Source organism: Anolis carolinensis, unplaced genomic scaffold, assembly GCF_035594765.1.
Source record: "Anolis carolinensis isolate JA03-04 unplaced genomic scaffold, rAnoCar3.1.pri scaffold_9, whole genome shotgun sequence".
NCBI lineage: Eukaryota > Metazoa > Chordata > Lepidosauria > Squamata > Dactyloidae > Anolis > Anolis carolinensis.
Genome location: NW_026943820.1, coordinates 18329338 through 18349161, shown reverse-complemented (window position 1 = coordinate 18349161; position 19824 = coordinate 18329338). Strand labels below are relative to the sequence as shown.

Here is a 19824-nt window from a genome sequence, read left to right as displayed (position 1 = left end):
ATGAACGAGCCACTTTGTTATGCACAAAAACTCAGGAAGAGACACTAAAGAAAAATAAAGTCCTAATTAGAGGGAGAGCAATAATTGTTTTTATCCAATTGCTGCCAGTTCAGAGGGCTAATTTTTGCCCACTTGGTCTCCTAGCAACCAACTCAGCCAAGGGACGGCCAGGGTTCAGTTAGGGGACAGGCAGACTTAGGCCTCACTTAGGCCTCTTCCACAGATTATCTAATTTCCACTGGATTATATGGCAGTGTAGACTCAAGGCCCTTCCACCATACTTCGCCACAGCAATGCGTGGCTGGGCACAGCTAGTATATATATAAATGTAATGTGCATAATTCCCATGGAGTAAACAACAAAACCACTGGACTAAATCACACCAAATTTGGCCACAAAATTGGTCATCCAATCAATGCGGCAGCAAAAATGGCTAGGTGTGTCAGTGCTGACACGCATGTCATAGGTTGGCCATCACTGCTCTAGCCTTTCACTGATAACTTCCCTTTATTACTGTTTGACTTGTTGCCATAGCTTATTACCATTCAAGCCTTGCAACCCTATTGGAGATTGTTTATTCCCTGTTACTCACTCTGTTGCACTCACCAGTTTGCAGTTCTTGCAACACAGCCTTTTGAACCACCGATTAGAAGACAAGACGGCGACACCAAGAGCGACATCCCTGGAAGGGGACAAAGCGACAAGGACACTGCAGTCAATACGAAATACTATTTGTTCATATATTGTTATGTCTCTCATGGTGCAGGGATATTTCAGTTAATCCTCTGACAAAGAAGCTCCGTGAACAGAAGACATGAAGGAAAGAAGGAAGGTTGATTGATTGATTGATTGATTGATTGATTGATTAATTAATTGTATTTATATTCTACCCTTCTCATCCCGAAGGGGACTCAGGGCAGATCATAGAATATACATATGCCTTTTACCCTAGCACTCAAGACCTGGCTCTTTACTAGAGCTTTTAATCTATGTTAATTTTATCAATATTTGTATGTATGTATTTTTATCCTTTACAATTTTATCTTGTAAATCGCCTAGAGCATCTTGGATGGAGGGCAATTAATAAGTACAGTAGAGTCTCACTTATCCAAGCTAAACGGGCCGGCAGAAGCTTGGATAAGCGAATATCTTGGATAATAAGGAGGGAAAAGTCTATTAAACATCAAATTAGGTTATGATTTTACAAATTAAGCACCAAAACTTCATGTTATACAACAAATTTGACAGAAAAAGTAGTTCAATACGCAGTAATGTTATGTTGTAATTACTGTATTTACGAATTTAGCACCAAAATATCATAATATATTGAAAACATTGACTACAAAAATTGCTTGGATTATCCAGAGGCTTGGATAAGCGAGGCTTGGATAAGTGAGACTCTACTGTAATTAAATAATGATGATGATGATGATGATATGCGGCAAACATTCAATGCAGTTTATACACTGTCAAGACAGACAATTGTACATAGATAGCGGTATGTATAGGCTTTTCCTATCTTCGGCATCTTGGAGACTTGTGCTCAGTTCTGTCGCTCCATCTCCCTGCCAAAGACCTTTTGTTCATAAATGTCCTCCTTAATCGAACTGTAGGCATTTTTCTGGCCTTCCTTATGGATGCCTTAAAATATCTACCTGCTTTAAAGCAGTATCTATTTATCTACTCGCATTTTACTTTCAAAGCACGAGGTAGGCAGAAGTTGGGCTAAAGACTAGGAGCTCACCCTGACCTGGGCTTTGAACTGTCAAGCTTTTGATTGACGAGATTTACTGCAGCTGGTGGTTTAAGCTGCTGTGCTACCCTGTTTCCCTGAAAATAAGACATCCCCGGAAAATAAGACCTAGTAGAGGTTTTGTTGAATTGCTAAATATAAGGCCTCCCCTGAAAGTAAGACCTAGCAAAGTTTTTGTTTGAAACCATGCCCACCAAACAGAATTGGTAAATGTACATACCATAGAGTGTTGTACATGGAAATAATGGTAATAACAAGAAATTTTTGATAGGATTCACAGTTTGTCTGGTTATGCTGGTTTGTGATGACAACTACTGTACAGTATATAATAAATGTTCATTTTTTTTTGTTCAACAATAAGTGTGAATTCTTCTTCATGGAAAAATAAGACATTTCCTGAAAGTAAGACCTAGCGCATCTTTGGGAGCAAAAATTAATATAAGACACTGCCTTATTTTCAGGGAAACACGGTAAAGCCCGGCCCTCAGATCTTGAGCAGCCACAAATGCAGGTGAAATGTCAGGAGAAAATGCTGCTAGAACATGGCCATGTAATTTACAACATCATAAAACTGCCAGCAAAACACGAGGAATGGAATGAGGAAGTACAGCCACTACTGGAGAGTGAAGCAACAGCTCCCCCGGTGGCTGGAATCGTGAAGCTGGAAAAAAATGTTAAATGCCTCTGTGTCTGTCTATATATGTTGTTTGTCTGTTGGCATTGAATGTTTGCCATATATGTGTTCATTGTAATCCGCCCTGAGTCCCTTTTCGGGGTGATAAGGGCGGAATATAAATACTGTAAATAAATAATAAATAAATAAATGTAGCCCAGAAACTACACAACACTTCACTTTTGAGATTGCTTTTTTTTATTCACTTTTCCTTTTGTTGTGTCTACAGATCAAGGGATTTTATCATTGCTACGTAATCAATTCCTGGAACCTTTTTATCATAATCATTGTCATCGTCGTCATCATCATCATCATAGTTGTATTCACATCCTCCTTCTCTCCCCAAAATTTGACTGCATATAGCTCACAGTAAATTAAATCATTAAAATAAGTCAAATATAAAAACAACCAATTATATGAAGGCCAAAGTGGGAGAAATGCTATGTCTGAACCATCAGTGATACAAAAGCTCTGAATCTTTCTCCATTGTGCATATTTCTGGGTATTCGCGCCCAATTCTGTCCTAATAAGTTCCCCCAACATCTTATATTCCCTCTTTATAGACTCACTGGCTGGGCAGGTGGTTGAAATCCAGTAAGTTGAATTCCCTGCATTCTTGGTGGTGATAAATATTGTCCACGTTCTGCGGGGAAAATAATAATAATAATAATAATAATAATAATAATAATAATAATAATAACTTTATTTTTATACCCCGCCTCTATCTCCCCGGAGGGGACTCAGGGCGGCTTACATGGGGCCAAGCCCGAATAAAAACAGTAGCAGTATAAAACACAGCAATAGACAACAACTTGCACAATAAAAAAAAATTAAACATTAGCCAATAAAAAACAAGAACTAATAAAAACATGGATTAAAACTGAGAGATTGTAAAAGTAGACTGGGTAAGGTGCACCATATAAATATTGTAAACACAAGGTGACTGATAAAGTGCTGCAAATTCTGGAAGTGCAAATTGGGATGGGAATAGACCCTGTGTCTATATCGAGTTGACAAAGGTAAAAGGTGCAAACCGGTACAAGAATGGTCACAGATACAGATTGCTTCTGGATTAGCAATCTTTATCTAAAGGCTTGAGTAAAGAGCCAGGTTTTCAAACTCTTTCTGAATGCTACCAGGGTGGGGGCTTGCCTGATTTCCCTGGGGAGCGAGTTCCAGAGCCGGGGGGCCACCACGGAGAAGGCTCTCTCTCTCGTCCCCACCAACCGTGCTTGTGACGGAGGTGGGAGCGAGAGGAGGGCCTCCCCCGACGAACGAAGAGATCATGCAGGTTCGTAGGGGGAGAGGCAATCACTAAGGTAGGAGGGTCCCAAACCGTTCAGGGCTTTGTAGGTGATCACTTGCACCTTGAATTGGGTCCGGAAGGTGAACGGCAGCCAGTGGAGCTCCTTAAGCAGGAGGGTTGACCGCTCCCTATAATTTGCTCCAGTTAGAAGCAAGGCTGCCGAACGTTGAACTAGTTGGAGTTTCCGGGCCGTCTTCAAGGGCAGCCCCACGTAGAGTGCATTGCAATAGTCCAGTCTAGAGGTAACTAAGGCATGGACCACCGTGGCCAGATCAGACTTCACGAGGTAAGGTCGCAGTTGGCGCACAAGTTTTAATTGTGCAAAGGCCCTCCCGGCCACGGCCGACACCTGAGCATCAAGTGTCAGTGCTGAGTCCAGGAGGACCCCCAAACTGCGGACCTGCGCCTTCAGGGGGAGTGCGACCCCGTCAAGCACAGGTTGCCACCCAATACCCCGATCGGACATACGACTGACCTGGAGGACCTCTGTCTTGTCGGGATTAAGCTTCAGCTTATTCGCCCTCATCCAGCCCATCACAGCTGCCAAGCACTGGTTCAGTATCTGGGGGGCTTCCTTGGAGTTCGGTGGAAAGGAGTAGTAGAGTTGAGTGTCATCTGCATAGAGATGGCACCGAACTCCAAAACTCAGGAAAAGACACATTGTGGAAAGCAGACATCATTTTATTTGTTTACAAGACTAAATAAGCAGTTGGATAATGTCCAGCATCACTGGGATATTCTGTTCATTTTGTATTCCTGACTAAAAAATCTATGTTGCAGAGATCAACAACGTCGACACCATTTTAACTGTCTTGGCTGAAACGTGTGATTTGCAGCAGAACACTCCAAATGCATTCCTCCAAGTGTTTTTGCGTTTCCTGTTATACTGCTGACTTAAGGGTCCGTCCAGTATGCTCCATAATAAAGGATTAATGAGTCCAAAACCCCCTGAGGACCAAAGTTTCAAACCTGCTACAAAATCCGGTCATCTCTGCAAACTGCAAATCATCTATATATATATAAAAGGGTAATGAAATTTCAGCCTAGGACAAAACAACAAAACTACACATCCCAGAAACACTAAACTTGGCAGCACAACCCCTCATCCATGCCTCTACGTTCATACAACAAAAAGAAAAGAAAAATTATGTCTTAATTAGAGGGAGGGGAATAATTGTTTTTATCCAATTGCTGCCAGTTAGAAGGCTAAGCCCCACCCACTTGGTCTCCTAGCAACCCACTCAGCCCAGGGGACAGGCAGATTTAGGCCTCTTCCACACTGTCTATAAAATACAGATTATCTGATTTGAACTGGATTATATGGCAGTGTAGACTCAAGGCCCTTCCACACAGCTATATTGTTATTGCTTGTGGTTTATACTGTTTTAATTCCTTTTAATTTGCCTTTGTTTTGTATTGTTATATTGTGTGTTGAGACCTTGGCCTTTGTAAGCCGCATCGAGTCCTTCGGGAGATGCTAGCGGGGTACAAATAAAGTTTAATAATAATAATAATAATAATAATAATAATAATAATAATATAATCCATTTATAATGGACTTAATGTCAGGGGAAAACCTTTACCCTTTACCTTAACTACAGTAGAGTCTCACTTATCCAACATAAACAGGCTGGCACAACGTTGGATAAGCAAATATGTTGGATAATAAGGAGAGATTAAGGAGAAGCGTATTGAACACCAAATTAGGTTATGATTTTACAAATTAAGCACCAAAACATCATGTTGTACAACAAATTTGACAGAAAAAGTAGTTCAATATGCAGTAATGCTATGTAGTAATTACTGTATTTACGAATTGAGCACTAAAATATCACGATGTATTGAAAACATTGACTACAAAAATGCGTTGGATAATCCAGAACGTTGGATAAGCGAATGTTGGATAAGTGAGACTCTACTGTACCACCAATTCCTCAATACTTTATTTCCCATACCACCATACTTAGCCACGGCAACGCGGGGCCGGGCACAGCTAGTAGGATTATATAGGATGGAGGGTAAAAGTGGTCTAATTGTTGTTGAAGGCTTTCATGGCCGGAATCGCTGAGTTGCTGTGAGTTTTCCAGGCTGTATGGCCATGTTTCAGAAACATTCATGATTGCCTCCAACAGACAAGTGTTCTTTCTCCCACCCTGGACCTTCCACTGATATATAAACCCCACTTGCCTAGTTTCCAACAGACCTCACAGCCTCTGAGGATGCCTGCCATAGATGTGGGTGAAACGTCAGGAGAGAATGCTTCTGGAACATGGCCATATAGCCCAGAAAACTCACAACAATCCAGTGGTCTAATTGTTCTCCATGAGATAATGTAATACTAAGCTTACCCTTTATCACATCCCAGAATCTTTTCTTCCGTCTGTTCTTAGTTCGTTCCCTGCAAAGTCCCTTTGCTCTCATCATTTTTCACACTTTGAATCTCTTAATTCTGTTTCCATATGATGTGTAGCCAACAACCTGCCACTTGCATGCAAGCTTCCAAAGCACCTTCTTTGTTCCTTATGTCCCAGGCCACCATTTCTCATATTCTTGGCTGTTGCTAATTAGACTCGTAAATGAACAAATTTGGAAAGGCATGACCTTTTAGAGATCATAACCTTTTGGAAAACCAGGAATTTCCACAGCCTTTTGGAAGTGTGACCCTTTTGGAGATTAATTGGCACCCACACTATTTGGAATAATCATAATCTTTGTAAAGTATGATCTTTTGAGTTAATCTTCTCCTTAGTGGTAAATATCTACTAGTATTTATGCAAGGCCAATTAGGTTTCTCAGTTGCTAGACTGATTTACCTGGTTACTTCTCTGAACTGTTAGGAACAAAGATATGCCAATGCACAAAATGTATAGCAGATCTTCAAAAGTGTTTTTATATAATGTGAGTTTATTTTGTAATGGTATCTGTTTTATATGAACTGTTGTTTTCTAGATTGTTTTATAAGAATTGTTATTTTTACATTGTTTTTAGGCATTGAATTTTTGCCTATTTACTGTAAGCCGCTTTGAGTCTCCTCGGAGAGAAAGGCGGGGTAAAAGTGATGTAAATAAATAAAATAAATAAATGATTGCATTTATTATTTTACTCTATTTATTATTACTTGTATTATTTTCCTGTATTATTATTATTATTATTATTATTATTATTATTATTATTATTTATTACATGTATTATTTTACTCTATTTATTATTGCACGTATTATTTTCCTGGATTTATTATTATTATTATTATTATTACATATATTATTTTACTGTAATATTATTCAAAGGATAAATAAGCACATTTACATTGAAGAAGTTGAGAATAATGATTGGATCAGAGTTGGACAGTCTTATCTTAAATTTGAGCTTTATGTAAATATTGAAAAACATTTAACCTACGGATGCCTCAATTGATGTAATTTTATTGGTATCTATTTTTATTTCTGAAATTTACCACTCTCGGCTTATACTGGAGTCAACGTTTTCCCAGTTTTTTTGTGGTAAAATTAGATGCCTCGGCTTATATTCGAGTCGGCTTATATTCGAGTATATACGGTAAGTTTCTGGAATATAATAACAGCTATCAAAGTAAGCAGTTAAGCAGGAAATAACAATTAAACAGGAAATAACACTTTCAAACCAGGAACATATTTTTTTCCAAATTTTGTTACATTGTGTTGTTATTACTACTACTACTAATCTTTACACATCTCTTTTCTTACCCACTGGATCTCCTTTTGGAAAGGGAGGCCATTGTAATCACATAGGGCAGCATATGTCTCTGAGAACCCTCCTAAAAACAGGATATATGTGGATAAAAATTAGATTAAGGAAGAGAGAGCAATTCAATGAAAGTAGAATGAAAGAACATAAAACTAAAATAAAACTGAAGGTAGGTGTTTCTGCTAGTGGCCCATAACCTTAGCATCATGGTATGAGTTAGTATATGGCCAGCATTTTGTGTTATATGCATCAGCTGTCCTTTTCATTTGTGAAATTGAAATCACCTAAACCTAAATCACAGGAAAATAACTATGTCACAGATTGACTCTCTTGAGCCCCTGAACTCTATAACTTTCTCCATTAAATATGCAGCTGATACATACAACAGACTATTTTCTTGAGCATTTAATTTTGAATGGATGCTGCTATTTAGCTTTATTGGCAGTTTCATTACTATTAACTGACTGCAGCTTTCAGTGTTGTTGTTTTTACAGGCCAGTTCTAAGCAACTTTACTCACCAGTGATGTAATGTTTTCTAACCTGATTCCAGTGCAATTTAGGCTAAATTCACGCTGCTGTATAATCCAGTTTCTGAATCCAGATTATCTAAATTGAACTGGAGTACATGAGTCTACTTCTTCTTCTTTATTCGTTCAGTCGTTTCCGACTCTTTGTGACCTCATGGACCAGTCCACGCCAGAGCTCCCAGTTAGCCATCGCCGCCCCCAGTTCCTTCAAGGTCAAGCCAGTCATTTCAAGGATACCGTCCATCCATCTCACCCTTAGTCGGCCTCTCTTCCTTTTTCCTTCCATCTTCCTCAGAATCACGATTTTTTCCAAGCGTTCCTGTCTTCTCATGATGTGGCCAAAATACTTCATCTTTGCCTCTAATATCCTTCCCTCCAGTGAGCAGCCGGGCATTATTTCCTGGATGATGGAGTGGTTGGATCTTCTTGCCAAGGTCCAAGGCACCCTCAGGATTTTCCTCCAGCACCAGAGTTCAAAAGCGTCTCTCTTCCTTCGCTCAGCCTTTCTTATGGTCCAGCTTTCGCAACCATAGGTTACTATTGGGAATACCATTGCTTTAACTATGCGGACTTTCGTTGCCAGTGTGATGTCTCTGCTCTTCACTATTTTATCAAGGTTGGCCATTGCTCTCCTCCCAAGAAGTAAACGTCTTCTGATTTCCTGGCTGCAGTCTGCATCTGCAGTGATCTTCGCACCTAGAAATATAAAGTCTGTCACTGCCTCCATGTTTTCTCCCTCTATTTCAAGTTATCAATCAGTCTGGTTGGCATCATCTTGGTTTTCTTGATGTTTAACTTCAACCCAGCTTTTGCACTTTCTTCTTTCACCTTGCTGATAAGGCTCCTCAGCTCCTCCTCACTTTCAGCCATCAAAGTGGTATCATCTGCATATCTAAGGTTGTTAATGTTTCTTCCGATTATAATTCCAGCCTTGGATTCATCAAGCCCTGCACGTTGCATTGTTGTAGATGACGGGAGAGATAACGCAAAAGAGATCCTTTGAGAGGCCAAAAAAGTCAGGTTTATTATATTCAGCTGAGTCTCTGGAAGTGGAATCTCTTCCAAAAAGCAAACCAGAGCTCCGATCAAGGCCTTTTATACATTTTCAGACAAAGAACATGCTTCTACATACATCTCGTCATTAGTACATCACTTCACATGCTTACATACATGGGCATAAATATTATGCACAATCAGCAGGACCGGCCCGAGGAAATTTTCGGGGATACGCAAAAAAAAATTTGCGCCCCCCCCCACCGCGCTGCAGGAGGCGTGGTAAGATCTGGTCCTGCCTCCCACGCCGCGTGCGGGCTCCCTGATCCCGCCCCCCACGGCCAGAGCTAGCCACGCCTCCCACCCCGCGCACCCTGTCCCAGGCACTCTGCGGCGGGAATCCAGTCCTTCCAGGCCGCGGTGAAGGTCCAGCTGCGGCCTGGAAGGACTGGACTCCTGCCACAGTCTGGCTGGGACAGGGTGCCCGCCGTGGGAAGCGGGGCTGGCCACGCCTCCCGCGGCGGGCACCCTTTCCCAGCCAAGCTGCGGCGGGAGTCCTTCCAGGCCATGGCCTGGAAGGACGCCCGCTGCAGCGGGCGGGCGCCGCAGGAGGCGGGGCCAGACTTGGCCACGCCTCCCACGTCGTGCGGCCACGCCTCCCGCACCACAGGAGGCAGGGCCAGGGCGCCGGAGGTGGGGCCAAGTGTGGCCACGCCTCCGCAGCGCGGGAGGCAGGGCCAGGGCGCCAGAGGCGGGGCCAAGTGTGGCCCTGCCTCCCAGGGGGCTCGATAGCGCCCCTGGGAACATGGCGCCCAACGCGGGGGCGTGGATAGCGTCCCGTGTTGGGCCAGGTCTGACAATCAGCATTTTCCTATCTTAAGCACTCTTAAAAGCGTATAGCAAGTCACAGACACCACGGCTCAGCTATAGTAGATTAATCATGGCCCCTTGTCAAAAGGGAGGGGGAGAAGTCAGCTCTCCTTCCATTAAGCTGTGCTAGGAACCAATTCACACTGGAATGTATAGATAACAGGCCTCCCTTCTCCCCCCTGTCCTGTCAGCTTGTGCATCCCTAAAATCTAACACAGAGAGAGTCTGATTTTTCTACATTTCACTGCTTCTAATGTGCATACAATACATGTCTAAAAATCCTTATTTTTCAGTTCCTCATCAGCATGATGTGTTCTGCGTACAAGTCGAATAGGTCAGGTGAGAGGATACAGCCCTGCCGCACTCCTTTCCCAATCTTGAACCAGTCTGTTGTTCCGTGGTCTGTTCTTACTAGCTACTTGGTCACTATACAGATTTCTCAGGAGACAGACAAGGTGATTTGGTGCCACACAATCTGTTGGGGCTCAGCAGTAGGATGCTGGGGAGTTCTCTGAGGACAAGTGGGATGATGGGTTTCCCACTGAGTAGTCTGTGTGTGATCAGCGTGAATTGCAGGCCTTAGATCAGAGTGAGACAGAGCATGTTTCGGATTCCAATGTTCGTTCCTTAGCAATAGGGGAAAAGTCAATTTCTCTTGGGAATCAATCTTTAGCAGATGGGGAGTTTTCTTGCGATATCAGATTAGGCCTCCTCACAGACTGAGTGAAGGTTAGATTAATTAAGCGTTCAAAAAGACTCCATGAGAAGTCCTTGAAAGCCAGGTGCCAGAGGAATGATCTCATGGCTTCTTGGTCAGGCCTGGGCTTAAATTAAGTGATGTTTATTTGGTGTCTTCAGAGGAGACAACGTGGCTATAGAGTCAAGTTCCTGTTTCAGCTCTCAAGCTCATGAGTCAAATTTCCTGTGTTTGCCTATGTTCCTGAAGGGTTTTGCCTTGAAAAAAGTTCCTGTTTTCATACTTATGGATTTAGGCCTATGATCCTTACTTCTTTGATTTCATATACCTTGCTATTTTGGGCTACTGTTCTTTTATATATGGACTACCGCTATTTTATACCTCCTTTTTACTGGTTTTTGGGATATGCCCTTTCCCCCCTTTTGTGCATTCTTTTCCTAAAAAAAACTGCTGTAGTTAGAATACTGGACTCTGGCGTGGTGCTGGGTGTAAAGGTACCTCACAGCTAGAGTACAACACAATCCAAAGCAGATAATCTGGATTCAGAAACTGGATTATATGGCAGTGTAGATGGGGCCTGAGGTTAATAAAGACTTTGAGTCTTTTTATCCCCTGCCATCCCCTCCATTGGGGCCAGGCTGTAGCGCAGGCTGTTGAGCAACCAGCTGCAGCCAGCTGCAATGAATCACTCTGACCAGGAGGTCATGAGTTCGAGGCCAGCTCGGAGCCTTGTGTTTGTCTTGTCTTTGTTCTATGTTAAAGGCATTGAATGTTTGCCTTATATGTGTAATGTGGTCTGCCCTGAGTCCCCTTCGGGGTGAGAAGGGCGGAATATAAATACTGTAAATAAATAAATAAATTAATTAATAAAGAGAGAATAAAGGAGAGAGACAGAGATTACCGCATGGGCTTCCGTTTTCCCTCAGAAAGTTTTCCAAAGACTCTGCTTTCTCTTGAATTTTCTCAAGCAAACTGGGGGATGCATTTCGGAGAATGTTTCTTGAATACAAAGAAAACAATAGCAACTAAACGACTGTGTTTGAAAAGTAAACATAACAGCATTTTTGAAAAAAATGAAGAGAGCTTTTTTATTGATCTTATGAGATACTATGTGGAAGAATTCAGATAGCATTTAATGCCTTGCAGTGCAAACTTCTTGTGGGACCAAGACTTTAGATGTGGGAAACTAGCAGTTGGTCCCCGGAAAGACATTTTGAGTATATCTCTTTGATGGTGTGGCAGGAATCATGCAGTTTTCCCGTTGTTGTTGTTGTTGTTGTTGGGCTGCCATTGGCAGCATCCTCATTATTAACAGCCATTGACCTTTGTAGGGTATTCTCTTTAAAGACCCAGGAAAGGAAACGATCTTTAACAGGATCTTTAATTAGTTTTCAACAGACCTCACAACCTTTGAGGATGCCTGCCATAAATGTGGGAGAAATGTCAGGAGACAATGCTTCTGGAAGATGGCCATAAAAAGGTAAGGTAAAGGTTTCCCCTGACGTTAAGTCCAGTTGTGACTGACTCTGGGGGTTGGTGCTCATCTCCATTTCTAAGCCGAAGAGCCGGCGTTGTCCGTAGACACCTCCAAGGTCATGTGGCCGGCATGACTGCATGGAGCGCCGTTACCTTCCCACCAGAGCGGTACCTATTGATCTACTCACATTTGCATGTTTTCGAACTGCTAGGTTGGCAGAAGCTGGAGCAACAGCAGGCGCTCACTCTGCTCCCGGGATTTGAACCTGGGACCTTTTGGTCTGCAAGTTCAGCAGCTCAGTGCTTTAACACACTGAGCCACCAGGGCTCCCCAGTTGTAGTCATTGTTGTAGTCATCCCTATTATTGATAGCATGATATTTTACATTTTGTTCATGCACATTTACCCTCTTTGAGTCTCCTTTGGGAGGGAGAAAGTGGGATATAACAACAACAACAACAACAACAACTTTATTTTTATACCCCGCCTCCATCTCCCCGAAGGGGTGGCTAACATGGGCCAAACCCAGGTAAACACACTAAAACAGGATAAAATACATACATCATACAGAATAGACAATAACAATAATAATAGAATTACAGTAGAGTCTCACTTATCCAACATAAATGGGCCAGCAGAATGTTGGATAAGCGAATATGTTGGATAATAAGGAGGGATTAAGGAAAAGCCTATTACACATCAAATTAAGTTATGATTTTACAAATTAAGCACTAAAATATAATGTTTAACAACAAATTTGACAGAAAAAGTAGTTAAATACGCAGTAATGCTATGTAGTAATTACTGTATTTACGAATTTAGCACCAAAATATCACGATGTATTTAAAACATTGACTACAAAAATGCGTTAGATAATCCAGAACGTTGGATAAGCGAGTGTTGGATAAGTGAGACTCTACTGTATATCCCACTTTCTCTCTCCCAAAGGTACTAAAAATGGCTCAATATGAATGAATAAATGTGAAATATCATGCCAATAACAACAACAACAAAAACCATGTTATTATTGTGTTGTCGAAGGCTTTCATGGCCAGAATCACTGGGTTGCTGTGAGTTTTCCGGGCTGTATGGCCATGTTCCAGAAGCATTCTCTCCTGACGCTTTGCCTGAATCTATGGCAGGCATCCTCAGAGGTTGTGAGGTCTGTTGGAAACTAGGCAAGTGGGATTTATATATCTGTGGAATGTCCAGGATGGGAGAAAGAAAGAACCCTTGTCTGTTTGAGGCAAGTGTGAATGTTGCAATTAGCCTGCTTGATTAGCATTAAATGGCCTTGCAGCTTCAAAGCCTGGCTGCTTCCTATTCATCTTTTGGCTGGTGTTGATATGGAGGTGCAACAGACCCCACAACCTCTGAAGATGTCTGCCATAGATATGGACGAAACATCAGGAGAGAATGCTTCTGGAACACGGATATACAGCCCAGAAAACCCACAGCAACCCAGTGATTCTGGTCAGGAAAGCCTTCGACAATACATTGAACATCTCTACAGGGAGATACTGTTCCAAGACAAATGGAGATTGGAAAAACTAAGGACCAGGAAAGCACATCTATTGTGCTCCCTGACTTTCCTTCTATGCTGCAGAGACACAGACACTATCCCACAATTTCTTGCAGACAAAAGGACTTCCAAAACACCATGGGCTCACCATATTTACGACTGTCCGGAATGCAACCTCTTAGGAGAGAAAAGTCACACCATCCTTAAAGAACTCGCAAACAAAGACAAGGAACCGTGGCTCTTCCATGTCAACACCAGCCAAATGAAACCCAATGTTATTATTATTAATATATTCTGCTTCTCCTCCTCCAAAGGGGACTTAAAGGAGCTAAATACTGTATGCATGAACAAAATGTGAACTATCATGCCAATAATAAGAATTATTATTATTTTATTATGACACAGCAAACAAAATAGATATGTTGGATTTCGTATCACAAAATCACAAGTCGAACACTTTCCAAGTGTCTAGGACTGTGTGATGTATTTTCGGATGATGCGTGCAGATCCCAGTAGGGTGGCCTTTTGCAGTTGGCAGAGTGTGATTTTGTCAATGTCTATTGTTTCCAAATGCCGGCTGAGATCTTTTGGCACGGCACCCAGTGTGCCCATCACCACCGGGACCACCTGCACTGGTTTCTGCCAGAGTCTTTGAAGTTCAATCTTGAGGTCCTGATAACATATTATTATTATTATTATTATTATTATTATTATTATTATTATTATTATTAATCCTCTTTGAGATTCCTTTGTTTAATGGAAGTCTGTTAGTTTCCGAATGTTTTGCAATGCCCATTACACTACAGAGACATGATTATGACCCTCTTACCCAGGCGAAGAATCTGGAAAAGCTTTCTGAAGGGACGCCACAATGTGGACAGCCACATGATCCAAATCCTCCAGCGAAAAGAACTTGAATTCAAAGTCAGATGTATCTGTTTGTATAAAAAACTAGACAAATTGGGAAGGAAGGAGAATGATGTGAGAAGAGATATGTCACTGGCTTCACTTTGCTCTTTCCTTTCAAACCTGAGGCTTATATTTAAGCGAATTCAGAATCCGACATCAAAGCACAGCAATGTGTTGACAAATTTGCAAACTGTTTCCAAGAAGTATGTAGTGAGTGAGATTCCACTGTAGCTTTACAAAGTCTTTTGCCTTCTCTGCCAAAGTGCTGATGCCTCATTAAAGCTGCAAATCCCATGTTTTCATAGCATTGAGCCATGGCAGTTAAAGGGATGTCAAGCTGCATTAAATCTACAATGTGGATGCACCCAGAGAGTGCCATACCGACTCTCCGGTGACACATATACAAGCCAGCGTTCACAGTTAGCTTCTGTATGAAAGAATGAGTGGACAGATGTCACCTCAGGAAACCTTGAAAAAAATGAGGTACTAGAGTAAATATGTATAGCAGGGGTCCCCAAACTAAGGGGCCCATCGAAGCCATTTATCCGGCCCCCATGGTGGTGACTCCCTCCACCTCCGCACCTTTCCCGCCTCCTCCCACGCCTTCCAAAGCTTTGCTTGTTTATAATGGTATTTTAATTATTATTTAATTAATTATTAAGGGGTGCTTTGTTAGTGCTTTTGGTGCACAAAGGCAGAAGGGGGTTGGAGTAAATAGCACAAGGGATCTCTTCCAACCCACTTTATTATTATTATTATTATTATTATTATTATTATTGATACAAAACACAGTATGACACAGCAAACGAGATATATATGCTGGATTTCGTATCACAAAATCACAAGTCGAACACTTCCCAAGTGTTTAGGACTGTGTGATGTATTATTACTATTATTTATTATTATTATTATTAACGTTGAGGCTGGGTGGCCATCTGTCGGGGGTGCTTTGCTTGTGCTTTTGGTGCACAAAGGCAGAAGGGGGTTGGACTAAATGGCCCAAGGGGTCTCTTCCAACCCTCTTTATTATTATTGTTATTATTATTGACACAAAAACACAGTATAACACAGCAAACGAGATATGTATCCTAGATTTCTATCACAAAATCACAAGTCGAACACTTCCCAAGTGTTTAGGGCTGTGATTATTATTATTATTATTATTATTATTATTATTATTATTATTATTATTATTATTATTATTATTATCATCAACATTGAGGCTGGGTGGCCATCTGTCGGGGGTGCTTTGTTTGTGCTTTTGGTGCACAAAGGCAGAAGGGGGTTGGACTAAATGGCCCAAGGTGTCTCTTCCAACCCTTTTAATTATTTTTATGATGATGATTATTATTATTAACATTGAGGCTGTATTTGTCCTTGTTTATTTACTTAAAAATAAGAGATGTGTAGTGTACATAGGAATTTGTTCATAGTTTTTTTAACTATAGTCTGGCCCTCCAATGGGTTGAGGGACCATGAACTGTCCCCCTGTTTAAAAAGTTTGGGGACCCCTGATGTATAGGCACACTATAGGTAGGTAATACATAATACTCCTATTAAAACACTACAGCTCAAAGTGGGGATCCCTGGACTGGTGCTGGTGCGCAACTTTGGTACATTGTTTTTTTCAACACTGTTTACAATGTATGGGAGGATGAGGCAATGCCTTATGTAGATGATGTCTTTGTGCTTTATTCCAACCTGTCTTGCACTCACCTGGTTTGCTTCTCCTATTGTCACGGACTGTATGGCCAGGAAGCTGAAGCTCACTTGTACCTGCAGACAGGTAGCAATCTGAGTTAAAACTGTCAGAGTAATTTGCAGCACAGCAGCAGTTGGATGGAGTCAGTGGAATGCAGAACGAAGAGACATCAGACGATGATAAAACTATATACAAAGTTTTACTGTACAAGACAAACAGACTTGCAGACATTAGACACAGGACTTGACTTCTCAGCAGACAGAACAGAACAGAACTGATGTAATCAGTAATGCATACACACTTGTGTCTGGACACTCCCCAGTTCCAGCCACACATCAAGGTCAACACAGCTTCTTGGCAATTAACTCTTTCCAGACTATAGTACACTCTGGAACTCTCTCCCTGGGGCCGTGGTAGAGGCTCCTTCTTTGGAGGCTTTTAAGCAGAGGCTGGATGGCCATCTGTCGGGGGTGCTTTGAATGCGATTTCCTGCTTCTTAGCAGGGGGTTGGACTGGATGGCCCATGTGGTCTCTTCCAACTCTACTATTCTATGATTCTATGGATGATACAATCAGTATGCAATACAAACCAAGACACAAATTGCATTTAAACACTATCTATACACAAATCCCACATTAACAAAAACCACAGAGAAAGGGAAAAGAAGAGTTCATGTTCAAAGGTAAACTGGTTCCAAACAGTTCCTTAGATCCTGTTGCTACAGTAGATGAGAAAGGAACTGAGCGTTTAAGGCACAGAGCGTTTGAATTTGGAGTATTGGAAGTGGGCAGGGAAACCATCCAGAAATCTTCGTAACAACCCAAATTATGCACGGCACAGACAGAGCAGAGGCATTTGTGTGAGGACCTTATCACGGGCTGTGGCGCAGGCAGGAGAGCAAGCCAGCTGCAATTAACTGCAATGAATCACTCTGACCAGGAGGTCATGAGTTCGAGGCCCGCTCGGAGCCTATGTTTGTTTGTCTTTGTTCTATGTTAAAAGCATTGAATGTTTGCCTATATGTGTAATGTGATCCGCCCTGAGTCCCCTTCGGGGTGAGAAGGGCGGAATATAAATGCTGTAAATAAATAAATAAATAAATAAATAAATAAATAAATAATAAGTCATTTATATCAGTATGCATCCCATTGTTTTTTTTTTCTGGCTGACTGTGACTGCAAAAAGAAGGGATGCATATTGACCCTATCACACCTAAATGCAACGATGCTTACCTTCAGAAAATATTTTGATGCATCACACCACAGAAGGCTGGCTCCTCCTAATCCATTTGGAAGACTTCCTACGTCAGTCCATGACTATTATTATTATTATTATTATTATTATTATTATTATTATTATATACAAACAGGATTATTACACAGCAAACAAAATCACTATGCTGGCTGTTGTATTGGATCACACATTGGACCCTTCTCAAGTGTCTAGGACAATGATGCGCAAGCTTTTGCGCTTGGTGTGTCAAAATTTACCAAAAAACCTAGCATGACTTGGGTGGTGTGTCACTTTGAGAAAAAAATCATAATTTCGCAATATGTATAGTTTAAATGACAAAAATGTATAATTGTAATATACAGTAGAGTCTCACTTATCCAACATAAACGGGCCGGCAGAACATTGGATAAGCGAATATGTTGGATAATAAGGAGGGATTAAGGAAAAGCCTATTACACATCAAATTAGGTTATGATTTTACAAATTAAGCACCAGAACATCATGTTATACACAAATTTGACAGAAAAAGTAGTTCATTACACATTAATGCTATGTAGTAATTACTGTATTTTAGCACCAAAATATCACAATGTATTGAAAACATTGACTACAAAAATGCGTTGGATAATCCAGAATGTTGGATAAGCGAATGTTGGATAAGTGAGACTCTACTGTATATTATTAGCACAGCAAAAAATTAGCATTATATATTACTATATTGTACTATACCACTGTACTGTAATGTTATTAGTAATATTACATTTAATATATAATTATTATTATTATATTGTATTATTATTATTAGTAGTAGTAGTAGTATTATATTACATTATAATATTATTATCAATATTATATGTATACACAATATATTATACTAGCTGTGCCCGGCCACGTGTTGCTGTGGCTTATGGGAATCATTTGTTGGCCAGGTGGAATAGCAGTGAATAGCCTTGCAGCCTCAAAGCCTAGCTGTTTTCTTCTTATGCAAATCCTTGTTTGGTGAGCTGGAATACAATGGAATAGGCTCGCTGCTTGGAAGGCTGGGTACTTGTGAGCCTAAGTCTAAAACTGAGGCCAAGGGCCAGGTAAATGACCTTGGAGGGCCGCATCCAGCCCCCGGGCCTTAGTTTGGGGACCCCTGCAGTAGAGTCTCACTTATCCAACACTTGCTTATCCAACATTCTGGATTATCCAATGCATTTTTGTAGTCAATGTTTTCAATACATCGTGATATTTTGGTGCTAGATTCGTAAATACAGTAATTACTACATAGCATTACTGCATATTGAATGACTTTTTCTGTCAAATTTGTTGTATAACATGATGTTTTGGTGCTTAATTTGTAAAATCATAACCTAATTTGACGTTTAATGGGCTTTTCCTTAATCCCTCCTTATTATCCAACATATTCGCTTATCCAACGTTCTGCCGGCCCATTTATGTTGGATAAGTGAGACTCTACTGCAGGGGTCCTCAAACTTTTAAAGCCGAGGGCCGGTCCACAATCCTTCGGACTGTTGAGGGGCCGAATTATCATTTGGGGAAAAAAACTGAGCAAATTCCTATGCACACTGCACATGTCTTATTTGTAGTGCAAAACAACAACAATAACAATGAAAGATCAATACAATATTTAAAAATGAAAATAATTTTAACCAACATACACCTATCATGATTTCAATAGGAAGTGTAGGCCTGCTTCTGGCCAATGAGATAGTCAGGTTAATTAGGATTGTTGTTGTTGTGTGCCTTCAAGTCATTTCAGACTTTGAGCGAGCCTAAGTCCAAAATTATTTATTTATTCATTTACTACATTTATTTACTACATTTATATCCCACCCTTCTCACCCCGAAGGGAACTCAGAGCAGCTGTATGTACATACAATATATTATATTATTAGCATAGCACAATATTAGCATTATACTATATTGAACTATACCATACTGTAATATTATATGCAATATATAACATATAATTAATATTATTATATGGTATTATTGTTAGTATTATATTGTATAAAATGATAATATTCTTATCAATATTATATGTACATACAATATATTATATTATTAAAACTGACATAAAAATATTATATTATAAATGAGGGCGGGGGCCAGGTAAATTACCTTGGAGGGCCGCATCTGGCCCCCGGGCCTTAGTTTGGGGACCCCTGCTCTACTGTATATCCTAATGTGATGAGACCCTGCATCAGGAGACCACAAAGAAGAAAAGGGGGAAACTGGGACAAGCGGATTCTGCAGCAAATATCCCTGCAATGTTATTGGCCTTCATGTAGCCCATTACTGATCTTCAATTCTTCTATAGCAAGTTACGATGGCTTGAAAAGTTTACAAGATCCATGAACAGATCAGGACTTACCTTAACTGGGAACTTTGCCAACATCACAAGGGCTCGCCAAGGCATTAAAATCTGCAGA

At 40.9% G+C, this 19824-nt stretch overlaps 1 protein-coding gene across 1 annotated transcript in view; it reads right to left on the bottom strand.

The window, feature by feature from the left end:
- Positions 1–19824, bottom strand: part of carmil2 (capping protein regulator and myosin 1 linker 2) — a 109051-nt gene that overhangs the window by 83587 nt on the left and 5640 nt on the right. Inside the window, exons 3-9 of the mRNA XM_062961875.1 lie at positions 19767–19817; positions 16167–16226; positions 14371–14492; positions 11445–11542; positions 7455–7525; positions 2996–3069; positions 607–682 (exon numbers count right to left, since the gene is read on the bottom strand). Coding sequence (XP_062817945.1) covers positions 607–682; positions 2996–3069; positions 7455–7525; positions 11445–11542; positions 14371–14492; positions 16167–16226; positions 19767–19817 — 552 coding nt within the window. The remainder of the gene's footprint in view (positions 1–606; positions 683–2995; positions 3070–7454; positions 7526–11444; positions 11543–14370; positions 14493–16166; positions 16227–19766; positions 19818–19824) is intronic.